Source organism: Agelaius tricolor, unplaced genomic scaffold (assembly GCF_023055355.1).
Source record: "Agelaius tricolor isolate 1412-34295 unplaced genomic scaffold, bAgeTri1.0.p SCAF_22, whole genome shotgun sequence".
NCBI lineage: Eukaryota > Metazoa > Chordata > Aves > Passeriformes > Icteridae > Agelaius > Agelaius tricolor.
This window is the reverse complement of record NW_027269282.1, coordinates 13235001-13257671: the sequence shown is the minus strand read 5'-3', so window position 1 is coordinate 13257671 and position 22671 is coordinate 13235001. Positions and strand designations below refer to the sequence as shown.

Below are 22671 nucleotides of genomic sequence, written 5' to 3'. Positions count from 1 at the left end.
GTGGCCATCAGCTACTCATGTGTCAAGAACAGATGATCTGCCCATCATAATTAAAGAGAGAGACTTAAAAAAAAAAACCCACAAGGAAGCAGGAGGTGCCAGGAAAACTTCAGTGGAGCGGGAGCTGCTGGCTCAGACGTCAGGAGAGGAGGAGATGAGGGGCAGGGAGAGGCAGCTCCCAGCAGGGACAGGCACCCTGAGCTGACACCACCGCCCGGGCTCTGCCTCGCCCTGTGATTAATGGCACCGGCTGCCACCAGGAGCCATCCTCCTAATGCATGTCACCAACTTCATAATTCCACTTGGAACGAGACAACAGCAAGTTAAATTCCTGGATCACTGTCACCGTGTCACTTACAGAAGGAGTTGCACCGGGGAGCAGTTGGCTATTGGAGTAATTTGAATGGAAATGTCAGTTTTCACAACCTGTGATTTGAGGTGAGTGCCCTGCTATTATACAGCAGCTCTGTCAGGCTGAGTGCTCACTGCCACCTCCCCTCACATCCCAGCCTCCTCCTGCCACCCACTGCCACCACAAAATCCACATTTCCTCCCCTGCAACACCTGCAATCCCAGCCAAGAACAGCTTGGGTGGGGGAACACTCCCTGTGTCTTCCCCTGTCCTGGCCAGATTTTAATCCTGATTTTTTTTATTCTGGCAAAGGGATGTGCTTCAAAACCTCCCCGAAAGAGTGAGCTGTTCCTGAATAAATTGATTAATCGAGACTCACACTGACCCCTGGGTTTTGTCTGAGTAAGGACTTCTGAATATGGTCAATATGTCTTACTGTTAAATACTTGCAGGAGTTGCTGCAATGAGGTTGTACACGTCTTATACGCCTCTGTGACAGGCTCAGTCAATTGCTGGCACTGTAAGGGGAAAAAAATACTGTGCAGAAGTACCTGTCCCTCAGCACCACCTTTGTGTACGTTATGTACACATTTATCCAGATGTTGTGGTGTTTGAAAGGCCACACATCCACTGCACACTTTGGGCACTGCTGTGTCTCCAGTGATTCAGGAGGAAATGGAGTTAAATCAGCATGGCTGGCAAGCAGCAACTCACTAAAGTTTAACTTCAATCACTTAACATCAGTTTAGAAGGATTTATAAGGATACAAACACAGTATGCCCACAATTTTACTAAATTCCAGCCTTTGTGAAAGCACCAGAAATGGAAAGAAACATAAAATCCTGGATGGGGCAGCCCAGCTGCTCTGGGCACCCTGTGCCATGGCATTCCCACCCTGTGTCCTGGCACCCTCTAAGTTGTCTCTCCAAATGCAGATTTCTCCTCCTTGCATAAGCAGGATGCTCTCCTTTAGAAAAAAAAAAAGAAGGTCTGTTGTTCAAAAGCAGAGCTGTGACAGCCAGATATTTGGGCTTTGCCAGCCTCCATAGGCAGGAGACAATAAAGAAATGATTTTGCTGTTTATACATCGCCCACGGTGCCACAGACGTTGGGGTATCTCCAGGCAAAGTGAAGCTCAATTACCACTATTATTTTTCCTTTAAAGGAGAGGTTTCCTGAGTCAGTAAATCCAGGGGTTTTTCTTATTCTTTCATGCCAAACACAAATACGTAGGGAGAAAACCTCCTCTACAAAACAAGCAGCGAAAGAGATGGAAAACAAGCCAATTTTAGATTTTTGCCTGCAGGACAATTGACAAACCACGACGCTTTTCTGGCTTCAAAACAGCTCCTTAGATCACAGGTGGTTGGATTTTAAAGGGTAGAAAGCAAAGCTGTGTCTTTCCAGTGTCTCCTCCACAGCCTCCTGACTTTTATGTGTGCCCGGGCAGGGGAGCCTGGATCCTGTTGCAACACTCTGTTGGACTATAAACCAATGATATTTGCTTTACCTGTGCACTATCTTCCATGCAACAAAACAACATTTACATCTGGGATCAATTTGCTTGAAATTAAAGTGCAGCTGCTATATCTCTTCTGCATCAAAAGTGTGGTGTTAAGGCTATAACACACAGACAGTTACACATTACTCGGCATTGTAATATTTAGATTTGTGTCATTTTCCATCTGAGGTAAAAAGCATCTTTAAATAAATGAGTGATCTTAGACTACATATTTTATGGGCTGTGTACTCGGCGAGATATATCCACATTTGCAACGTGCATGTTCTGAGCTCCAATTGCCAACTGTGTGTTTAGGCCTTGAATTTTAATGCTCCAACAAAAAGGTGGCGTTGGGGTAGTTGGGGCTGTGTGCTCTGGAAAGTTCTGCTGTGCTTGTGCAGGAGGGCTGGAGGAGTTTTGGGGGTGCTCTCAGGTAAAAGGGAAACGCAGATTTACTTCCCCCTCCTTAAAAGGCTTTGGGGTGACCTAATTGCAGCCTTCCAGGATCTAAAGGGAGCTACAAGAAAGATGGAGGAAAATGGGGAATGGCTTTAAACTGAGAGGAGGTTTAGGTTAGATACCATGAACTGTAGGGTCAGATGGGATTTTGGGAAGGAATTCCTGGCTGGGAGGGTGGGCAGGCCTGGCACAGGTGCCCAGAGCAGCTGGGGCTGCCCCTGCATCCCTGGCAGTGCCCAAGGCCAGGCTGGACACTGGGGCTGGGAGCACCTGGGACAGTGGGAGGTGTCCCTGCACAGAGGCTGGAACCAAATGGGCTACAGGGTCCCTTCCAACCCAAACAATTCCATGATTCTATCATTTTGTTAACTACAACACACCATTTTCTGATGTCTGGGGACAATTTGACTCTGAAGTTTCCAGCCAGTTTTACCCAACGCTGCTCCCTCTTAGCTCTGTATTTTTGGTCCTCCCCAGATCACCAAATTCAGCCTGATATTCTCTTATTGTTTTACTGCTACTAGCAAGAAACAATTCAAAAGCCCTAAAAACACTGTCCAGGATGAAGGTTACTGAACAGAAAGCAGGGCAGCTTAGTGAAATCAAGCTCAATGGTTATGTAGGTCATTTCAAACACAGAATATTCTACCTGAAAGCACAGAGTATTGGTTAAAACAAAAAAAAAATTGAAGTGCAGCATTTCCAAGCTATCACTTCCTCCTGGCAGCTGCAATATTTTGTATTTCAGTGAAGATGAATCAGATTTTTTTTGGTAACAGTCAGAGAGAGGCTGCAGCCTCTGCTGGGCGCTGCTCAACCCCGGCAGATGAGAGGCTGTAGGATCTCTACATCTTCTGCTCCAGCTTTGGCAAAAAAGGACTTTTCCAGAGCAATCCCGCAGTGGCTGACATGACATAAAGCTGTGAAAGACAGGATGCTGCTCATCCAAAAGAATCAGATTATGTACCTGGACTTTATCCGCTGCCTGGAGAAGAGAGACAACCAATTAGTCCAACACAGCTTCTTTGCCATACCCAGGCTGGAAAACAGATTGAAGGGGTCAAAAACATTCAGAAGGCTCCACATGATCTGACATTTGCCTTGTCACAATTTTCCTGACAGCCAGAAGGTTGGAGGCAGGCTGCTGGTCATCGGGAGCGACGGAAGGGAAGACTGATTGCCGAGCCGGGCACGGGGAGCTGCTCAATTAACAGCCTGCTCCTCCTCAAAGCAGCCCCTTCTCCAGCAACTCAGGCTGGGCTTAGGCTGCTCATTTTGGAGGATAAACAGGCTGTAAACAGCTGTGGGAGTGAGCAGACATGCCTGGAGTTTCCAGCCTGATATTCCTGCGCAGACAGATGTGATCTCCAAGCTGAGACACTCGGAGGCCCAAACCTCGGTCCAGTCCCATCCTCTTCTGCACTCCACTGTGTTTGCACAACAATCTGCTGCAACATGCAGTTTAAAGGCTGCAAAATGCAGACTTCCATGGCCAATAAATCAGTTTCTTCTCAGTTTTTTGCTATTATTTTCCAGGTTGATTTTGGCCCAACTTAAATAGAACTTTCCGCAGAGTTAATTCTCTGTTTGGGGTTTTTCAGCCTGGGACATGAGAGTGGGCACTCACCTCATATCTGTGTGGATGATACAGACACAGATCTATCTATCTATCTATCTATCTATCTATCAATCATATCTATTTCATAGATAAAAACCAGGATAGTTTTCTATTTCCCCACTATTTTGTGATGAAATCCCATCCCTTCTGCCACCCATCTGTCACAGCCACTGGGAATGTCTGTGGTTCATTCTCCTCACTTTTTACACAGAAAGTGAAAGCACAACAGCCCTGAGATCAAGAATTGTATGTCCTAACAAAAATAGGAGGTTTGGATAGGCAGAGATTGAGAGGCTCTCTCCTAACCCACTTCTCCTGCTGCTGCTCCACGCTGCAGGCATGGAGCTCCTGAAGAGGCTGGATCTCCATGCACCAGTGGTGGCCAATCTTCTGATCCACTGAGTGGGTGCTTAGGATGGCAATGTTTGGAAAAAGGTTTGGAAAAACCCAGCCCAAACAAATCCTTCCAGTGGTGGAAATCCAGCCTTGGTTGGATGTTTGGGCAAAGAGGGGTCCCCACCACACTCCCTCCAAATTAATTTGTACATTATATATTATTGTACCTGCAGACACTCTGTATTACATGTTTTATAGTTTATTTATGTGAAGAAGGCTACATTTCAGAAAGCCTTTCAAAAACAGTGAAAGTCACGATGGCTTAACCTAAGGGGCTGCGTTAAGGCCAAACTTCTGCAGGTTCTAGATAAAATAAATGGCATTTTCTGTGTGTCCTCTGCACAGCCCTGACCTTGCTGGGCCCTTTGGCAGCACCAGGTGCCTGTGCTGGTGTCCCTGGTTGCCCAGGGTGAGGCTGGACATGAGCTCTGCTGGCTCCCTGTGAATTACAGCCCTGGGGTCACCTCCCTCTGCTCCTCCTCCTCCTCCTCCTCGGGGCAGGGGGCACCAGGAGCCAGAGGGGGCACAGGAGCTGCTCTCCAGCCATCCCAGCTGATTACTGGGGCATCATCCACATTCCAGCTGGGGAACACCGAGTTTGTCACCACGTGGTGCTGGCTGTGTCTGTAAATGATGCTTTGGTGCAGCAGCTCACGCTGCAGTGCTCCATTAATTCCTGCCCAGCCCTGAACCTCCTGAGGGCTCTGCCCACACAACTCCAGGCCACCTGTGCCAGCCTGGGTCCCTCATGGGAAAGTTTTCTCCAAGTAAAAATTAAAATGGTTTTGTGATGAACTTTTGCTCATGAGAGTTTTGTTCAGACAGGACAAAGGGATTTTTTTTCTGGGCACTATGAAGAAATATTTTCCTCCCACCTGTTATTTTGTCATTTAACTACTGAACGGCTGCTGTCTGCCCACTGCCCCCCAAAATTCAACCTGCACTTACCATGCTGATTGAAACCAATTGTGATTGGTATCAAAAGCACATAAAATGTGTTTGATTCATAAAAGCAGAAATAAGGACCATGTTCAAGGTTTATGCTTCTAAAAATCACAGGTCATAATCAACACTGAACATCCTGGAAAGGCTCAGCCATGAGAAGAAAGTTGTAGAATCACAGAATCCTGGAATGGTTTGGGCTGGGAGGGTCCTCAGAGCCCACCCAGTGCCATGGCAGGGACACCTCCCACTGTCCCAGGTGCTCCCAGTGTCCAGCCTGGCCTTGGGCACTGCCAGGGATCCAGGGGAGCCCCAGCTGCTCTGGGCAATCAACAAAAACAATTTTCCAAAGCCCCCCAAGCTGCACCAATGGAAATACAATGGGTTTTCCTTTTGCTCGCCAGAGTTTTAAGGCTTTAACTCAAATCTGGATCCAAACCCCCTTGGGGTTCCCGCTCCTGCCGTGGTGCTCCAGCCTTGGATGTGAGCAGAGCCGAATTCCAGATCGGCTGAAGTGCCCTACTTTGAAGGGAGAGACAAGATTCCGTGTGGAATTAGGTCATCCCGGCGCCCATCGGAAATGAAAATTACATCATCGAGCGGGGCTGTCCTCAGATAAAAGGGCTGCAGCTGTTTCCCTCATCAGCTCCCAGCAGCTCTGCACTCGGGGTCATGCTGAGGGCTATTTTAATTAAACACAACCTCCCCCAGCCACTCTGACCTCGGCTGGTGCCTAAGTTGGGTTGAGCCCCATCCCGGACTGGACCCTCATCTTCCTCCCCGCTCCTCCCACGAGCAGGAGCTCCTGTTCCATCTGCAGCCAGAACTTTAGCAGAAAGAAAGGCAATTGCACCCCAAAGGGCACCCCCAGCACTGGATGGGCAGCCCTGGCATCTCGCAGCACCCTCAGGCAGGGAGCAGCATCCCCGTTCCTGCAGGTCGGGTGATTGATCAGGGAGAGGAGTTCCCCATGCTCCCATCTCCTCCAGGAAAACTCACACGACAAATAAAAAGCCCTGTTTAAAATAACTAAATAAGGCACTTAAAGAGGTTTTAAAAATTGATAACTCCGTGCACGGCATCGATCTTCATTACTGCCCAGGTGGAATTTTTTTTTTTTTCCCCCTCTTCTGGCTTTTTTCAGCTCAAAAAACTCACCCGCCCACGCCGGCCCCATTAATGAGAAACGTCAAGGGCTCCTTAACAATGTCCTTTCATCAGCCCGAGGCGCTGCCAGCATCCCGCTCCCGTCAGTTCGCACCTCCCGGCCCAGCTCCTGCATCCCGGCCGCGAGTGATGGAGCGCAGAGCCCCGGCTCCGGCCGGGCTGGGCACCGCCTCCGGCCCCAAAGCCCCGGCAGACACGGCCGGGATGCTCCGCATGGGGCTGGGGAGCGGCCTGGATCCCCAGCTCCGCATCGCCCCGCCGGGGAAGCAGCAAAATGTGGGGGCTGCCCTCCCCCGGCCTCCAGCCCGCAGCGATGGGGCCAAGGATGCTCGTCCTGCATCCCCCCGGGGGATAACGGGGAGAGGAAAAGGGTTGGGAAGAGTGGGGAAGGGAGGGGATTCGTGGCTGGGTAAAAATGATTGACGTGAGAAAAATGGGGGTGGGAAGAAGCAAAGCACGTGGAGAGGTGAGGTTTGAGGGCAGGGAGGGAGAAAAGGTTTGGTGAGCACACGGGTTGTGGGGGAAAAAAGAGAGGATTGGGAAAAAAGGAAAAAAGAAGGGAAAAATGAGAATAAAAGGGAAAAAATAGGAAAAAGGAGAAGAAAAGAAAAAAGAGAGAAAAAGTAAAGAGAGAAAAGGAAAAAGAGAAAAAATAGGAAAAAAGGGAAGAAAAAAGAGAAAAAAAAGAAAAAAATGCAAAAAAAGGAGAAGAAATAAAGAAGAGAAGAAAATAAGAAAAAATTGAGAAAAAAAGAAGAAAAAGAGAAAAAAAAAGAAAAATGGGAAAAAAGAGAAGAAAATAAAAAAGAGAAAAAAACTAAGGAGAGAAAGGTAAAAAGAGAAAAGAGAAAAAAAGTAAAAAGAAAGAGAAAAAAGGAAAAAGATAAGAGGAAAAAGGAAAAAGGAAAAGAAAGGAAGAAGAAAAAAGAAAAAGAAAGAGACAAAAAAGAAAAAGAGAAGGAAGAAAAGAAAAAAGAAAAAAGAAGAAAGAAAAAAAAAGAAAAGAAAAAAAGGAAGAGAAAAAAAGAGAAAAAAGAAAAGTAAAAAGAGAAAAAAAAGGAGTAAAGAGGAAAAAAAAGTTTAAAAAAGGCTAAAAAAAAAGATAAAAAGAATATAAAAAGGAGGAATAAAGCAGAAAATGGGGGCAGTGGGAGCAATGTCCCTGTGCCCGTGTGTGTGTTTGTGTTTCTCACACCCTACAGGCGCTGTTGGGAACCCGGGCAGGGCCTTGGCCAGGCTGCACAGCCCAAAGAGGGAAAATTTCCCTTTTTCCCTTTGTTTTTCCCGAGGAGCGCAGGGCACGGCTCCCCTTCTCCGAGGGTATAAAAAGGAGCACAATTAAACCTGTAAATGCAATTCTTCAAGGGGTTTTGCGTTCCTGGAAGGTTCTTATCGGGAAATTATTCTTGAAATAGTCCCTAAATCTTCCAGGATTCCCCTTGGGATACCGCCCTGTAAGTTTTTAAGGAATTTTCTAAAGGTTTAATCATTTTTGCATTTTCTTTAAGGAAGCAGCTTTGCAACACCACCTTTCCTAATAAATAACCATGTCAATAGCAAGTCTCTTGGAGCTGGGTGCAACACAATATTTATAGATAATCTAAATTTAAAGTAGGGGGAAAAATGATTAAAAGTGGCAATCTGTGATTTTTTCCAGAAGAAATAATCATAGTGGCATAGAATGGTTCGGGGTGAAAAGGATCTTAAAAATCATAATAGTAATAATGATAAGGATAAAAATAATAATAGTACTAGATGTTAAAAGAAACAATAGTTTAAAATCACCACTCATTTCTAACTTAATGGGATTTGGAAAGTGTCCTACCAACATCAGCAATGCCACTGATAAAGAAAATATCAATATCACTTCAAAAAAGTTCCCAATGCTTGAGAACTGCTTAAAAAAAAATGAAATAGAAACTCTGAAGGGCCAGAACTTGCTCGCCCCAATCAGATGACTAATTCCTCTAATTCCAAAGGCCAGGAAATTTGGGCACATCTCGAGAAAGGTCCCCACCACGCCAATGAATCGTTTTTCTGTTCGAGATGCCTCCAGTCTGAGCTCATTACGCCGCAAACCCGGCGTGCATGGAAGTGATCTGTAACAATCCTGAGGCCTGGGGCCCTTTTCCATTTGGGATTGATACATGGGGTGGAATCTACATTTTTCATCGAACAGTACAACCAGTGTGGCTGCAGTTCTGCTGCAAATCCGATGCAGGAAATACAAGAGAGTCCTTCAAAAATATTCCCACTTGCCTTGGACTGGCTGCAGAGCTTGTTTGTAAGGGGAAAAAAAATAAGAACCTGCTGCAAAATTCAGTTTCTTCCCTGGTCAAGGGCATCTATTTCATTCTCAATGTAATTCTGCCAAAACAAATATTATGTTTGACTCTTTCATTATCCCTGGCCCTGGGAAGGGGCTGGAGCAGTGTGCTGGTCTGGGATGCTGCAGGCCAGGATGTGCCAAGAGCGTGGCCAGGCTGGATGGGGACACTGGCAGGGCAGGGAAAGCCAATTCCCAGGAAAAAAGCACAAGGCTGGTGCCTGCCAGGGGGCAGGGGCTGGCTTGTCACATATAGGGGGTGTGGGGTGTTTTCATCAGCTCCAGCCACCATCCTCATCCTCACCAATGGGATGGGCACCCTGGGCATCTGTGGGGGCAGAGAGTGACCCAAACCCAACCCAACCCCAAATCCTTGCACCTCCTTGGTGCTGCATTATTTTATTTTATTACTACTTTGTTTATATACAAATTATTTATATATATATATATATATTAAAAATTTGTCTATCGCTCTAATATGTCTTTTATATGTATGTATAGATGTATGTATGTATGTATGTATATATGTATGCATATTTATGCATATGGCCACACACAAATACATGTATTTCACTAAAGCCGGGTGCATTTTGGGGTGCCCAGGGTTTTGTTTCTGTTCAAAGCCCCCCAGAACCCCCGAACCCGGGGGGACCCGGCCCCGCCGCGCCCCCAGCCCTGCGCCGCGCGCCCTCTGTCGGGCAGCGCCCGAACTGCAACCGCCTGTCCCTGTCCCCGTCCCCAAATGTCCCCGTCCCCAAATGTCCCTGTCCCCAAATGTCCCTGTCCCTGACCCTGTCCCCTTATCCATCCCTCCCTGTCCCCGTCCCCAAATGTCTCCGTCCCCAAATGTCCCCGTCCCTGACCCCAAATGTCCCTGTCCCTGTCCCTGTCCCCAAATGTCCCTGTCCCTGTCCCTGTCCCTGTTCCTGTCCCTGTCCTTAGCCCTGTCCCTGACTGTCCCTAACCCTGTCCCTGTCCCTGATTGTCCCTGTCCTTAGCCCTGTTCCTGACTGTTCCTGTCCCTGTCCTTGTCCCTGTCCGTCCCCATCTCCGTGTCCCTGTCCCTGTCCTTGTCCCTGTTCCTGACTGTCCCTATCCCTGTCCACCTCCACCTGTCCCTCTCCATCCCTGACTGACCCTGTCCAAGTCCCTTTCCCTGTCCATCCCTTCTTGTCCCTGTCCTGTCCCCCTGAGCCTGTTCCTGCCCATCCCCAGCTTACCTATCCCATCTTTTCCCCGTCCCTGTCTCCCTGTCCCTCCCTGACTGTCCCTGCCCACCCTGTCCACTTGACCTGTCCTGTCCCTCTCTGACTGACCCTGTCCCTTCTTCTGTCCCTTCTTGTCCCTGCCCTGTCCCGCTCTGTCCCATGCCTGTCCCTGCCCACCCCCTCCTTGCCCCATCCCTGCCTGTCCCTGCCCACCTGAATCCCTGACCCAGAACAGGATTTCATTCCCAAAATTGGCTGTTACCCTGGGAAAGGCATCACCTGCCCCAGTCCCAGCACTCCCCATCCCCGTCCCCACAAAAACAAAGTCACATCCCTGAAAAAGCCCAAATATCTGAAAAAAAACCTCAAACATTGAGGGATGCAAATGTGGGAAAGGTTAAAGTTGACATTTGCTGCTGCCTGCTTTTGGTGGCAGCATGTATTAGAGATATAAAAAAAATAATAAAATACACCCAAACTGTACATATTATAAGGCCGTATTTTTATCTCGGGGTTCTGGTGACACGTACAAACCACTTGAGCTTTGCTTCTGTGCTTTATATCGCCACGAGAAACCCTTGATAAAAATACAGCTTTATATTGTACAGTGGGGTATAGTTTATTTTCCCCATATATCACACCCTGTGTTTTATTTATAAACAGACCCAAAGACACTTGCACATGCAAAGCAGTTTTTTTATTGAAGTAATTCTGAGGTATCAATAACCCTGGATTAACTAACGCACTGCCACACAATAATTTTTGGGGGGCAGCAATGGCCTTTCTAAAGAGACATCCATGAAAATATGATAAAACACATAAAAAAATCAGTATTTCCATGTTACAATTTACGATTCCCATACTGGAAATTTCAGCTTCTGGTGGCTCGTACTCACAGAGAACCCTGCTAAAACCACCTCAAAATTTAATTTTAATGTCTCTTGAATCCTTCCAATGGAGAGGCTACGGGAAATAAAGCTTTGGAAGACAGAGAAACATGGAAATCTGAAGGAAAACTCAAATGATAAAGGAATGTGCTACTGATAAAGAAGCAACTACGATGAGCTTTCCAGTATTTTGCCAAATTTGGCTAATCAAACTGCTTATCCAAAATATGAAATTTGTCAGGATCATCTCTTCCCCTGCTCTACACAAAAAAAAAAAAAAAAAAAAAAAAAAATTCCCATCTCCCCATGCAAAAAGAAAAAGCAGGAGTAAAGAATTCAACAGCTGCCTGCCTTTGCACAGATCTCACTGTGCTCCTTTAACTCCTGCTCAGGTGAAAAACCATTTTATGCCCCAAAGTGGGGAGGGGGAGCTGGGCAGGGGCGGGCAGAGCCCAGCGTGCCAGGCTGGGCCACTCGCCGCGAGCCAGGCGCCTCCTCAGGGGGAAGCTTCCACCTCACATTTGCCACGTCCCTCCCACTCCCTTATCCCTGCTTTAATGGACATTAAAAATAGAACAAAACAGGGCTGGAGATGGGAACAAAATCCATGCACAACAGGCCTGGATCGCTGTAGTCATTCTGCTGTAAAATGCAAAAACAAGAAAGGGCAGCCGAGCTGCCTCCCCCAGGACGCATCCCGCTTTTTTAATATAGTGGTGCCACCACACATTTCACTTTGGATGTTGCATTATATTTATGTGTCACTCAAATATTTACCATTTTCCTGAATTCTGCAGGGTGCTCTGAGAGAGAGAGCTCGTTGCAAGGCGAGGAGCCGCGGGTGTGCGCCGGGGCTGGTTAGCAGCCCCCTCCCCGTGCCAGCTTCTCCTTCTGCAGCTTCTCGTGGGACAGCAGCCACTCCTTCATCAGCTGTCCCCCGCCGTAGTTCCCGCTGTCCCCGCTGCTGCGGATCACCCTGTGGCACGGGATGATGATGGGGATCTGCAGAACACCCCAAAACCCAGGAGGAGCAAAGGGTGAGGCCGAGGGGAGACAGGAACAACGGGAGGTGTCCCTCAGTGCCCTGGTGGGGATCTGCCACAGGCTGGGCTCCATGGCCTTGGTGTCCTCCAGCCTGAATGATGCTGTGACTCCATGAGTCTGGAAATCCAGCACTGTAGAAGCCAGCAGCTGTGAGGCACTGGGCTGGCAGGGACGTGGAGCTCCCACGTCAGAGCACAAACAGAGCCCATCACCATCCCTGAAGATGTCCCATCACCCCAGTTCTCAGGAAATAACAGCCATGGACAGGAATTTTAATACATAAAAATGATGTAAAGTCTTTAAAAGGATAAACCTGAGATATTAAATCCCATATATAAAATGTTCCCTGCAGCACCAGGTCCTGCTGCCCTGCGCCAGCTGAGCCCTCCATGCCCAGGGTGGGGAACGAAGCCTCAGAGACCCAAAATGCACATGAAGAACTCTTTAAATTGTTCCCTGGCAGGATGGGCAGCCCTGGCACAGGTGCCCAGAGCAGCTGGGGCTGCCCCTGGATCCCTGGCAGTGCCCAAGGCCAGGCTGGACACTGGGGCTGGGAGCACCTGGGACAGTGGGAGGTGTCCCTGCCAGGGCAGGGTGGGAATGGGATGAATTTTAAGGTCCATTCCCACTCAACCCATTCTGGGATGCCATGATCATCCCAGGACTAGGAGATTTCTGGGAAGAAATAGATTATTGAGAAGGGATCCAGTGCCTGAGCTCCCCAGCAGATCCTCTTCCTGCTGCAGCACCTCCATGTGCACCCTGGAGAAATGCTCTGGAAGACCAAGGCATTATTTATTATTTAGCAGCCAGTCAATCCAAAATGGGCTGTGAATTTTTAAAACCTCCAACAGGAGAAGTTTGATTCCGACCTAACCGATTTTAAGAACTCTTTTTTTTTTTCCTCCTCTCTGCCTTCTACTCCCTATCATTTATAACCACAAGACACAGATTCTGCAAAATCAATGCCAGAAGTTACATAATGGACTGATAATGCAGAGGAGAACATAAACGTGGGGTTTTTTTTAATTTTTTTTTTATTTTTTATTACAGGTGATTATCATAGCTGAAGTACACACCATAAAAACTGCCATACATCATCTCTAATCACGGGAGTGTTTTGGTGACTGCATAGTAATGGCATTGCAACAGTGGGGCTGGGACAACATCACTCACCCAAAAAGGCAGTTCCCACAAATCTGGGGATCTCAAGTCAAAAATTGTAATTTATTTCTGTGTAGACACACAGAAAAATTGTACACTTTACCCTCACTTATTTTAATCCCATTTAACCACACAGTTCAAGCACTGTGGTGTATTTGAGCCTGGGATACACAAACCCCAAAGTAGCTGAACAGCTACTGGCCAGACCATAAATTGAGAAGGGCTTTTTTGGGGGGTGTTCTTTCAGTTTACTCAACTAATTTCAGTGCCTGAAATCTTAAATCTTAATCTCAGCCCACGTGAGAGTACACACAGGTGCTAATTGTTGATCAGGGTTGAAATAAAAAACTGCTTCCAGTATCTGCTTTATTTGGAGGTGGCAAAGCCACAAGTGATGAATCCATCTGTGACAGCTCCAGTGAGTACCAATAAAAGCTTTGCTCCATGCCAAGCCATCCCACTGTAGGTTTATGACTTTTTCAAAGAAATTTGGGGTTTTTTTTTTTTTTTTTTGCAAGTGTTTTTCTGGTTTGGGGTTTCTCTGCTTTTTTACACTTCCCGCAGTTACTGCAGGAAGCTTGGCTTGAGTGACAAAGCCATAATAATACACTGTAAAACATCTCTGAGGTTCATTTGCAATTCTTTAAAAATACACACAGCAAAGCAGCAGAGTTTGGTGGCAAGGCTATAAATCTTGGTGGAGAAAGAGAAAAAAAAAGGACTTTATTTTCAGTTGTGGGGTCTTGGATGATCCCTGAGTGGGTGCAGGACCTGCTCACAGCACAGCAAAGTGGGGCTGAGCTGTCACCACCCAGCAAACAGAGGAGGTATGAAATTAATGCCACTTTTTCCATGGCCAAAACAAAGAATTCCACACTGAGATTGTCCCAACACAAGCACCCATCCGTCACCCTCCACAGCTCTGGGTGCAGAAGTGGTACAAAGACCATACCAGCGCTGTAATTTAAAAATATTGAATATTGCTTCAGTTTGGCTTAATTGTGGTGACAACGTTCAGCCTACTAAAATAATTAAACCTGCTAAAATTTATTAGGGCCCTAAGGACATTTTAGAGGGAGAACTACCCTAGTCTGGAGCTTTAATGCCTCAGCTACATTTAATGTAATTTTTATCAATAACCAAGCAGCTCATAATATTATAGCACCGCTGAAATCTTCATGCTGTGAAATCTAATTCCTCTCCTCCACGAATCCATCACGCACGCAGCCCCTACCTCAAACGCTATAAAACTTCCAAACCCAGAGATTTGTCTCCAACAAAAAAATAATATGAAGGAGCCCTCGGATCGATGCCGGAGTCCCTCTGATTCAGGCACCAGCTGAATATTTTCTCCAACTTCGCTTTTGTTCTTCTGGGTAGAGGCCCACAAGGGAAAGAGCTTGTTTTCACTCGCAGCCTCATCAATACCTAAATCCTGGTGAACAAGTGACACTGAGAAGCTGTAATCAATAGCTCCCTGTGCGTTTTTTCTTCTGGTCAAATGGTTCAGCACTACTGACAGCCCTGACACTCGGAACATGATGCTAAATCTTTATCAACAGCCATCTGGGTGAGTGGCAGAACAAGGCTGGGCCGGTCATTAGCGCTCCTGGGCGATCTGTGAATAAACCAACTCCTCCAGAATGCGTTTGTTTGGGGAAAAAAGGTGGGGGAAAAGCTCCCTGCCCACAGGATGGATCACTGTGAACTGCTTTTAGGGAATTTCGGTGCTCTGGCTGCTCCCAGTGCTCAGTTTGAGGTGAGGGAAATGTCCCATGGCGTGGCTGGAGAGCTGCTGATGTGCCTGGCTCAGCCAGGGTGAAATGGAAACAGCTGAGATGGGATCACACTGAGACACACTCAGCAAAAACCAGACTCGTGGTTTGCTCATGTCACAGAATCCCAGACTGGCTCAGGCTGGCAGGGACCTTAAAGATCACCCAGTTCCAACCCCTGCTTTTTCTCCACCTCTTCCCCAGCAGAAAGAAATCCCGTGATGTGACCCAAGGAAGCAAAGGTATTGGGAATGAAAATAGTAGGGAAAGGTTCATCCCCAGAGGGTGCTGGGCACTGTCCAGGCTCCCCAGGGAATGGGCACAGCCCCAAGGCTGCTGGAGATGCCCAGGTGGGATTTTGGGGTGCCTGTGCAGGGCCAGCAGCACCTGTGCTTCCCACGGACTGCTCTGGGAACAGGGCTGGGAAATATCCTTCTGTCACAAGGAATTGTGGAGTGTGTGCTGGGGCAAAATGAGGGACAGTGAGATGTGGTTTGGAGGTGTGAGGCTTGATGGGAATCACTGGATGATCCTTGGGTCCCTTCCAGCTCAGGACATTCCCTGGTTCAGTGGATGAACACACAGGCACTTTGATGTGTCCATGGTGTTTCAGATCCACCCACCACAATTTTCTCACAAATGCACAACTGCTCCCCCAGCGTTCCAAACATTTTGGTTGAGTATCTGTGATGTAGCTCAATGTTATATCCATGATTCAGGATGGATTGGTGCAATATCCTTGATTTAGGACAGATTGGTGTGCCCCTGGTTGGGGTGAGCCCAAGGACCAGCACGGTTGGAGAGGGCACAAACCCAGTGCAGAGAGCTCCGAGTGCTGTGATCAGACCTCTGAAGATGTCTTATTTCAGGCACAGAACACTCATTTAGGATGGCCTTGGACTAATCAGCCCAACATTCTCCATTTCCCATGAGCGTCTGTGATTTCTTTTTGATCCTCCTCTACCAGTCTAATGAGATTTTTAATTGAACTTTATGGGTTCCCTTTGAGGACCACAGACCTCGCAGTCAGTGTGAACCACAGCAAACTCTGGGAAGCCTCTCCTGTCAAAGGTGAGCCATCCCCACCCTGTCCTGGGCATGAACTGAGGCAGCTGCTGCTGCTGGCACCTCTTCCACCTTCTCGTGAAGCTGAAGCTCAGGCCAGGAATTAAGTGGAGCATCCCAGCTGCAAGGGGAAACCTGTGGAATGCACTCTGCCCAAAGAGAAGACCAAGCCTTGACTCACAGGAGGGAGAAATGTGCTGGTGTCTGGTGGGGGAAGGTGAGTTTGTGATTTTATCCAAGTGTTTGAGGGACAAATGTGATGACAACGTGATGCCCAGCTCAGGGTTATTTCAAAGGGCCCTTTTTCCTGATACTGCCACCCTCATTAAATGAGGGTTATCACAAATCCATCCTCCACCACACCAGGATGCTCCAAGCCCCATCCAAGCCTTGAGCACTTCCAGGGATGGGTTTGGGGTTTGGATGAGGGTTTAGACCCTGGGTAGGTCTTGAGCAATCTCTGACCTCTCATGTTTTTTCACACTGGTCCTCTCAGTATTGTCTTTAATCAGATTTCTACGAGGCTGCAAGGTGGAGTTGCAAATTGGGTCAGAAAATCTGTTTTCGCAAGAGTTGACGGCTTTATACACAGAAATAACAAAGGTGAGGGTTTTTTTTTTTTTGCAGTGCCACATTTTATCTTTATCTCTCACCTCATGCATAAAATCCATGTGTATTGCACACAGCCAGCCTGCACATGATGGCTCACAGGCGAAGGACCAGGAGACATTTCTGGGGTAAATATCAGGGGCAGTGAACAGTTGCTCACACTCAGGTTCAAAAGGATGATGTGTGTGTGTGTTTGCATGTGGAATATGGATGGAATTTCAGATTACCTCCAGGAGATGAGCAGTGGCAAAATTGTGGTTTGAGATGGGCAGGACTCTCATTACAGCACTGATTTTTTTTTTTTTTTTAATCATCAGCTTTCTATGATGAAATATTGAGGTGGTATTATATTAATACAGCTCTTTTCCCTACAGCTATACATTATTATCTATAACCATAGCTTAAAAATTTTCTGCTGGGGACGGAAACCACTGCAGCCACGGTATGGGCTGGGAAATGGCAATAATAACTAGGACCCCATTTAAAAAAAAATTGCAGGAGCTTTGCTGTATATTTTCAGAACTATTTTCATCCTTCCTCACAGGGGAAAAAGCAGGAATTTTCACACCACAACCTGCTGTTACTGCTACTTTGGATGCTGCTGCTCCACTGCAGCCTGAGGGCAAAGCTGGGTACATTTCTAGGCGATGGCAATTACATCTCCTTTTGCACAACACTGGATTGTTATTCTTTGAGAACTGTTTCCTGTAGGTTTGCATTGGATTGCCTTATCTTAATGTACACCAGATTATATTGGAAAGCATTCCATCATATTAAAATAGTTTGTATTGTCAAGTACAATGTGGGCTATTGACAAAACACTGCTCACAGGAGCTGCTTCACAGGGACAGCTGATGGATGCTGCAAACAACAGGGTGGGCTCAAAGCTTAACCCCACATGGAACTGTGTGGGTCTCCCTGTCTGGGTGCTGCCTGTGGGGAATTGTGGAATGAGATGGGCTCTAAGGTCCCTTCCAACCCAGATTGTTCTGGGGTTGTTTGGCTCTGTGGGTTTAGGGATTGAACTGCTCCTCAAACAGTGCAGGCACATCCAGCTGAGCCCCCAAACCCTCCGAGCCAGGATGGGGCTGATCCCAACCCATACAGCACCCACTGAACACCACAGCAGCTGCACACACCCACCCAGGTGACTCAGGGGCATAAATACACGTGAAAAGCTAAGCCCAGACAAAGAAAAGGGAAAACAGACACAGATCACTTAGCAAAAGAACATTTTTTCCCCAAATCCACAGGCTTAACCTGGAGTGCTGCTGCCTCCAGCAGGTTCAAATTCAGGCAACTCACCTCCAGAATCCCAGACTGGCTGGGGTTGGAAGGGACCTGAAACTCATCCCATTACATCCCTGCCAGGGGCAGGGACACCTTCCACTGTCCCAGGGTGCTCCTGGCCTTGTTTTCAGAATTGTACTTATGCCAGAGTGGATGTTTTTAACACAGCCAAAACCACTCATAATCTGCCAACTTAAGCCCACGTGGAAGATAAAAGACTTCCCCAGCCTAAAAATACACAAAGAAGTTTGAGAACAACAAACTGTGCAGAGGCTGGTGAGTAACAGGAGCGTTCCTCGTCCCAACCCCACCCCATAAACGACAGGGCATAAATCACACTAACCTGGGCTGTGCATTATGGCTGATTACAAACACTTACTGACCTTACTCCCCATGGCAGCCCCGTTTTCAGAGCAGACAAATTTAACCCCCCAGAGCCCTCCAAAAGCAGCCTCCCCCAGCAGCTCTGGGCTGGCAGGTGCCCTGCACTCACCGGGTTGCTCCTCATGGCTCCCCCCACGGCTCGAGCTGCCCGGCTGTTGCCAGCAAGATCCGCCAGCTGCTTGTAGGAAACGGCCTCCCCAAACTTGACATCGTTCAGCAGGGTCCACAGCACCTGCCTGGTGAAGGAATCTGCAGGGCACAGGGAGAGAGCACTGCTGGACTGGAGAAATTAGGATGGGACAGTCAAAAAGCCCAACGCGAAGCCAGGCTCGATGGCAGGTTTGTAATTTAAACTGGAGCAGCCCCGTGCACTGTCCTGCTCTTGTGCCCTGTATGGCTACATTTAAATACATGATTATTGCAGAGAGCGCTTGGAGTAGCTGATCACTATAAAAAAAGGATTTAAGGCTTTGATTTCCCTATATTTTTAATTTGCTTCGAGTACAATTATCCTGTTAGCTCGTACAATGTGGCTTTTCCCATTAAATTGGCGGGGTATAAATTAGCATAGAGCCAAATGAAAAGGGAAGGAATAAGTGGCTGTACCTCTCTGACAAAGGCCTGGCATCTCCAGCTAATTTCCAACTTCAGCTGGGACGTGCCAGGGACGCCCTAGAGCCAGCAAACTCTGAATTATCCTGGCTGACTGCATTTCATAGTGGGGAGCCCCGAGCTACTGCTCAGCACTGCACACACTGCCAAGTGTAAGGACTGGCTGTGACCTTGAATGTACTGCACATCCTTAATGATGCAGGGGGGGGAAAAAATATATCTAATGTATCGGCCATTATTTTAATTTTAATTCGGCAGCAAATTGCTTTAAGTGTTCCAATTGCTGAAATAATGAATAAGCAAATGCATTAGGAGAGGCTTTCGTTGGCATCTCAGGGTGTCACCCAGCCCAGGGTGGTTTCAAGGAAGGAAAAGGGATAGTCCTGTTTGGATTTGAGCTGGGTTGAACACCTCTTGCTCCTCCAAGGCACCTGGAAAAGCTCTGAAGAGACAACTCTTGGATAACTTACTGAGAGGAGTGAGCTGGTGACTGAAAAAGGGGAAAAAAAGGAGGAGAGACCTCTTCCCCCAGCTGAGGGCCTCAACCTCCTGCTCTGGCAAGGAAACAAACTGATTAAAAACATTTTCTTTCTTTAGTTGTCAAAGAAGACATTGATTACCTTCCGTAGGAAGGTAGAGAAATGTGATTTTGTCCTTAAAGGAAACCCATACGGCGTTATGTGTGTGTTAAATAATAAAAATCACTTCTTAACTGAAGGGAATGATAATCACTTCATTGAAAAAATCTGTTTAGTCTTTATTATAACATTAAGCAAATTAAACATCAGCATAATCCAGGTGATACGAGAAAAGGGTCATCAAAGAAATTAACTTTGTTGTTCATTAATTTACATGGATTAGTAGAGGGCAAAGAGATAGCAAATCTGCTCTAGTTTTTTATGATATAATTTCAAACTGTACACCATTTGTGGCAGTAGGGTGACTTTGGGGTTAATCAGACTGATTTGTCCTTTTAATTGCTTTCTATTCAAAGAAAATTCATTAGATAATGTTCTCTTCAAAATTCATGAATCAATTTAACTGAAGAAACCACATTAACAGCTTTGGGTTCATTAGCACAAGCAGTTGTGTTACTGGCTGATTGCTACCAGGGTTTCCTTAGGCAAACAGATTTTGTTTACTGTGATTCCTTCAGAAAGGTTTATTTCAAATCAAACTGGTCCTTCTCATTTTCTTAACCTGTTTCATCTGCCAGGATTAGCTTTACCCTCCCTGCTCAGGGGTCCTGGGGAGTCACCGCCCCATGGCATCTTTTAAATGGCCAGAAAATTCCTTTGTTACTCTCCCTTTTGGCAGGTTGGGATGGGATGGACCTGAAACTTTTGGGAACCTGTTGGAATCAGGGAGGAAACGGAGCAAAGTGCACCTGGACAGGGAGCAGCTGGGGGAGGGTGGGGCAGCCACAGAGCCCCAAGTGATGCCCAAATTCCCAAGGACAGGCTGGCACAGGGGCACAGATCATCCTCCTCTCCCACACAGGGACACAGAGGCAATCCGTGCCTCTGCTCCCACATAAAACACTCGTGGAGGGTTCACAAGGATGAAATATTTAGCAATCGTGCACATCATTTTGGAAACGTTATCTGAAAACTCAGTTTCATCCTGCGGGGAGCAAAGGCATTAATTAATTATTTTAATTAATTAGTTTAAGCAGCTCGAAGAGGCAGTGCCAAATCCTGTTCCTGAACTGTCTGCAGGTGTGAGTGCCCGTCAGCACAACCTGCCCAGATGAGGTGGGTGAGCTTTGCCCAATTTCCAGTGTGCCAGCGTTTTTATGCTGTTAAATGTCCTTATAAAGTGCTGTGAAATCCCCCCACAAGAATGAACACACAGGAATTCTCTGGCTCCATGGGAACTCCCTGTCCTGGGGAGGCTGATCAACAGGAGCACCACGAGGTTTTGTCCTTCCTGTGCCCCCACCTGCACGTGGGGTCAGCAAAAACCCCTCCAGGGGACCAGGAGAGCCCCTGACCACCAGGGACACCTGGCACCATCCCAGGTGCTCCCAGCCCCAGTGTCCAACCTGGCCTTGGGCACTGCCAGGGATGCAGGGGCAGCCCCAGCTGCTCTGGGAATCCCATCCTGTTGGAAACTGAGAATTTTGGACTTTCAGCTGCCAGGCACTGACCCCCAAGGGAACACTGCATTGACCTGAGGCTATGGAGAAGCTCCCAAAATGGAATGGCAGAACTGGGATTGTGGGTGTGGAGTTTGAGTAGAAGTGTGTGATATCACAGGCTGGGAAACTCAGAGCTGAAGGGTTTAGAATACAGTAATACAGATAAAGCAAGATGGAGGTTTTAGGTGGAGGCTGATCCTTGTTCTTCACCTTCTTCTCCATGGGTTTGGGTGGTTTTGTGTAATTGGATAAAAAAGTCCACATTGCAGATCACAGGTGGTTGGTTATTAAGTTTAAAGTAAAAATAATTGAGGTGTCATTTCTTAATTGGACAGTTTATCCTTAAAAGGCCTTGTAGAGAGAGATGGGGCTCCATTTTCAGTTTGTTGAAGTGCTGCAGAACTCAGGGTTTGTGAGACTGTGACACTAATAAACACCTGAGTCCCAACAAGAAATATCTTCTCCAGGGTATTAATCCAGGGTTGGGATTAAATACACATTTAATCTCAACCCAGCAGAAGAAAAAGAAGTGAAGACTTGACATTAGTGGTGATCCTGTGTGAGGAAGAAACCGAAGGATTGGGACCTCCCTGAAGAACAAAGAAGATAAAACTCAACACCATCCCATCCCCTCCCCACCCTCACAGGGAAGAATATTTCCAGATAAATTACCCTGAACCTGTTGTTAATGCCTAAAATGCTCAGAGGTCCCTCCTACCAGCCCACTGGGCCTTAATGCTCCAAACAAACATGTGAAATCCATGGGGATAATGGAGAGAAAATCAATTTTACTTGAACACCAGCTGTATCATAACTTTTGACAGTGTAATTGAAGGTGGGAATTAGTCCAAAGAAGGAAAATCATACACTTCTAATAATTATGGAATTATGGAATGGTCTGGGTTGGAAGGGACCTTAAAAATCACTTTATTCCATCCCCTTGCCATGGGAAGGGACACCTTCCACTAAATAATATCTATTATACATTATTTACCTATACATATGTGTTTGTATCTAATCTCCAACAAGGATTTTGGGGTTGGTGAGGGGCTCAGTCCCTCAGGATTCAGGAGGGATGAGGGACGAGCAGAGGAAGCAGTGCCAGTCCCCTCCTGTCCCCTCTGTATTCCACAGCCTGATGTTCCACCCTTTTTTAATCTCTTTGATTAAGAGGAATTAAAGACAGACTGGTTTTTCCTTCCCCTCAACCCTGATTGCTGGGAATGTTAGTTTTTGTTTGTCGTGTTGGTTTATTTTTGTGGGGTTTTTTTTTTCCCCCTGCTTTTCTTTTTGTTTGTTTGTTTTCCCCCCAGAGTTTTGCAAATGCAAAGACAGTTATAAACACTTGCTCCTCCTCGGCAGCTTTTTCACAGCCTGCCTGGGGTACTGCACAGACAACTTTTCTTCTCGTTTTTTTTTCACTCATTGGTTCTCACTGTTATTACTATTAGCAAAAAAAAAACCAAAAAACAAACCCAAAACATTCAAGCACAACAGTTGAAAAATACCCAAATCTGTTTGGAAAACAGCAGCTCCCACCTGAGCCACAGAACTCAAACTGGCTCCTGGATCTGGGAAGAGTAGGTTCACACTCACACTGCAGAACTCTTCCTGACAACAAATGGTGTCAGCCATTAATCCAAGCAATAGAGCAAATTTTTAGCAATTTTGAGACTTATTCCCAAAGCCACGTTAAACCCGTCACCCTACCACAAACTGACCTAGCAAGTGA

At 46.9% G+C, this 22671-nt stretch overlaps 1 protein-coding gene across 2 annotated transcripts in view; it reads right to left on the bottom strand.

Annotated features, from left to right (window-relative positions):
* Nucleotides 1-10651: 10651 nt before the first annotated feature.
* Nucleotides 10652-22671, bottom strand: part of MGMT (O-6-methylguanine-DNA methyltransferase) — a 138847-nt gene continuing 126827 nt past the window's right edge. For both annotated transcript variants that reach the window (XM_071446138.1, XM_071446137.1), the window contains exons 5-6: nucleotides 18297-18436; nucleotides 10652-11858 (exon numbers count right to left, since the gene is read on the bottom strand). In XM_071446138.1, coding sequence (XP_071302239.1) covers nucleotides 11715-11858; nucleotides 18297-18436 — 284 coding nt within the window. In that variant the 3' untranslated portion in view covers nucleotides 10652-11714. The remainder of the gene's footprint in view (nucleotides 11859-18296; nucleotides 18437-22671) is intronic.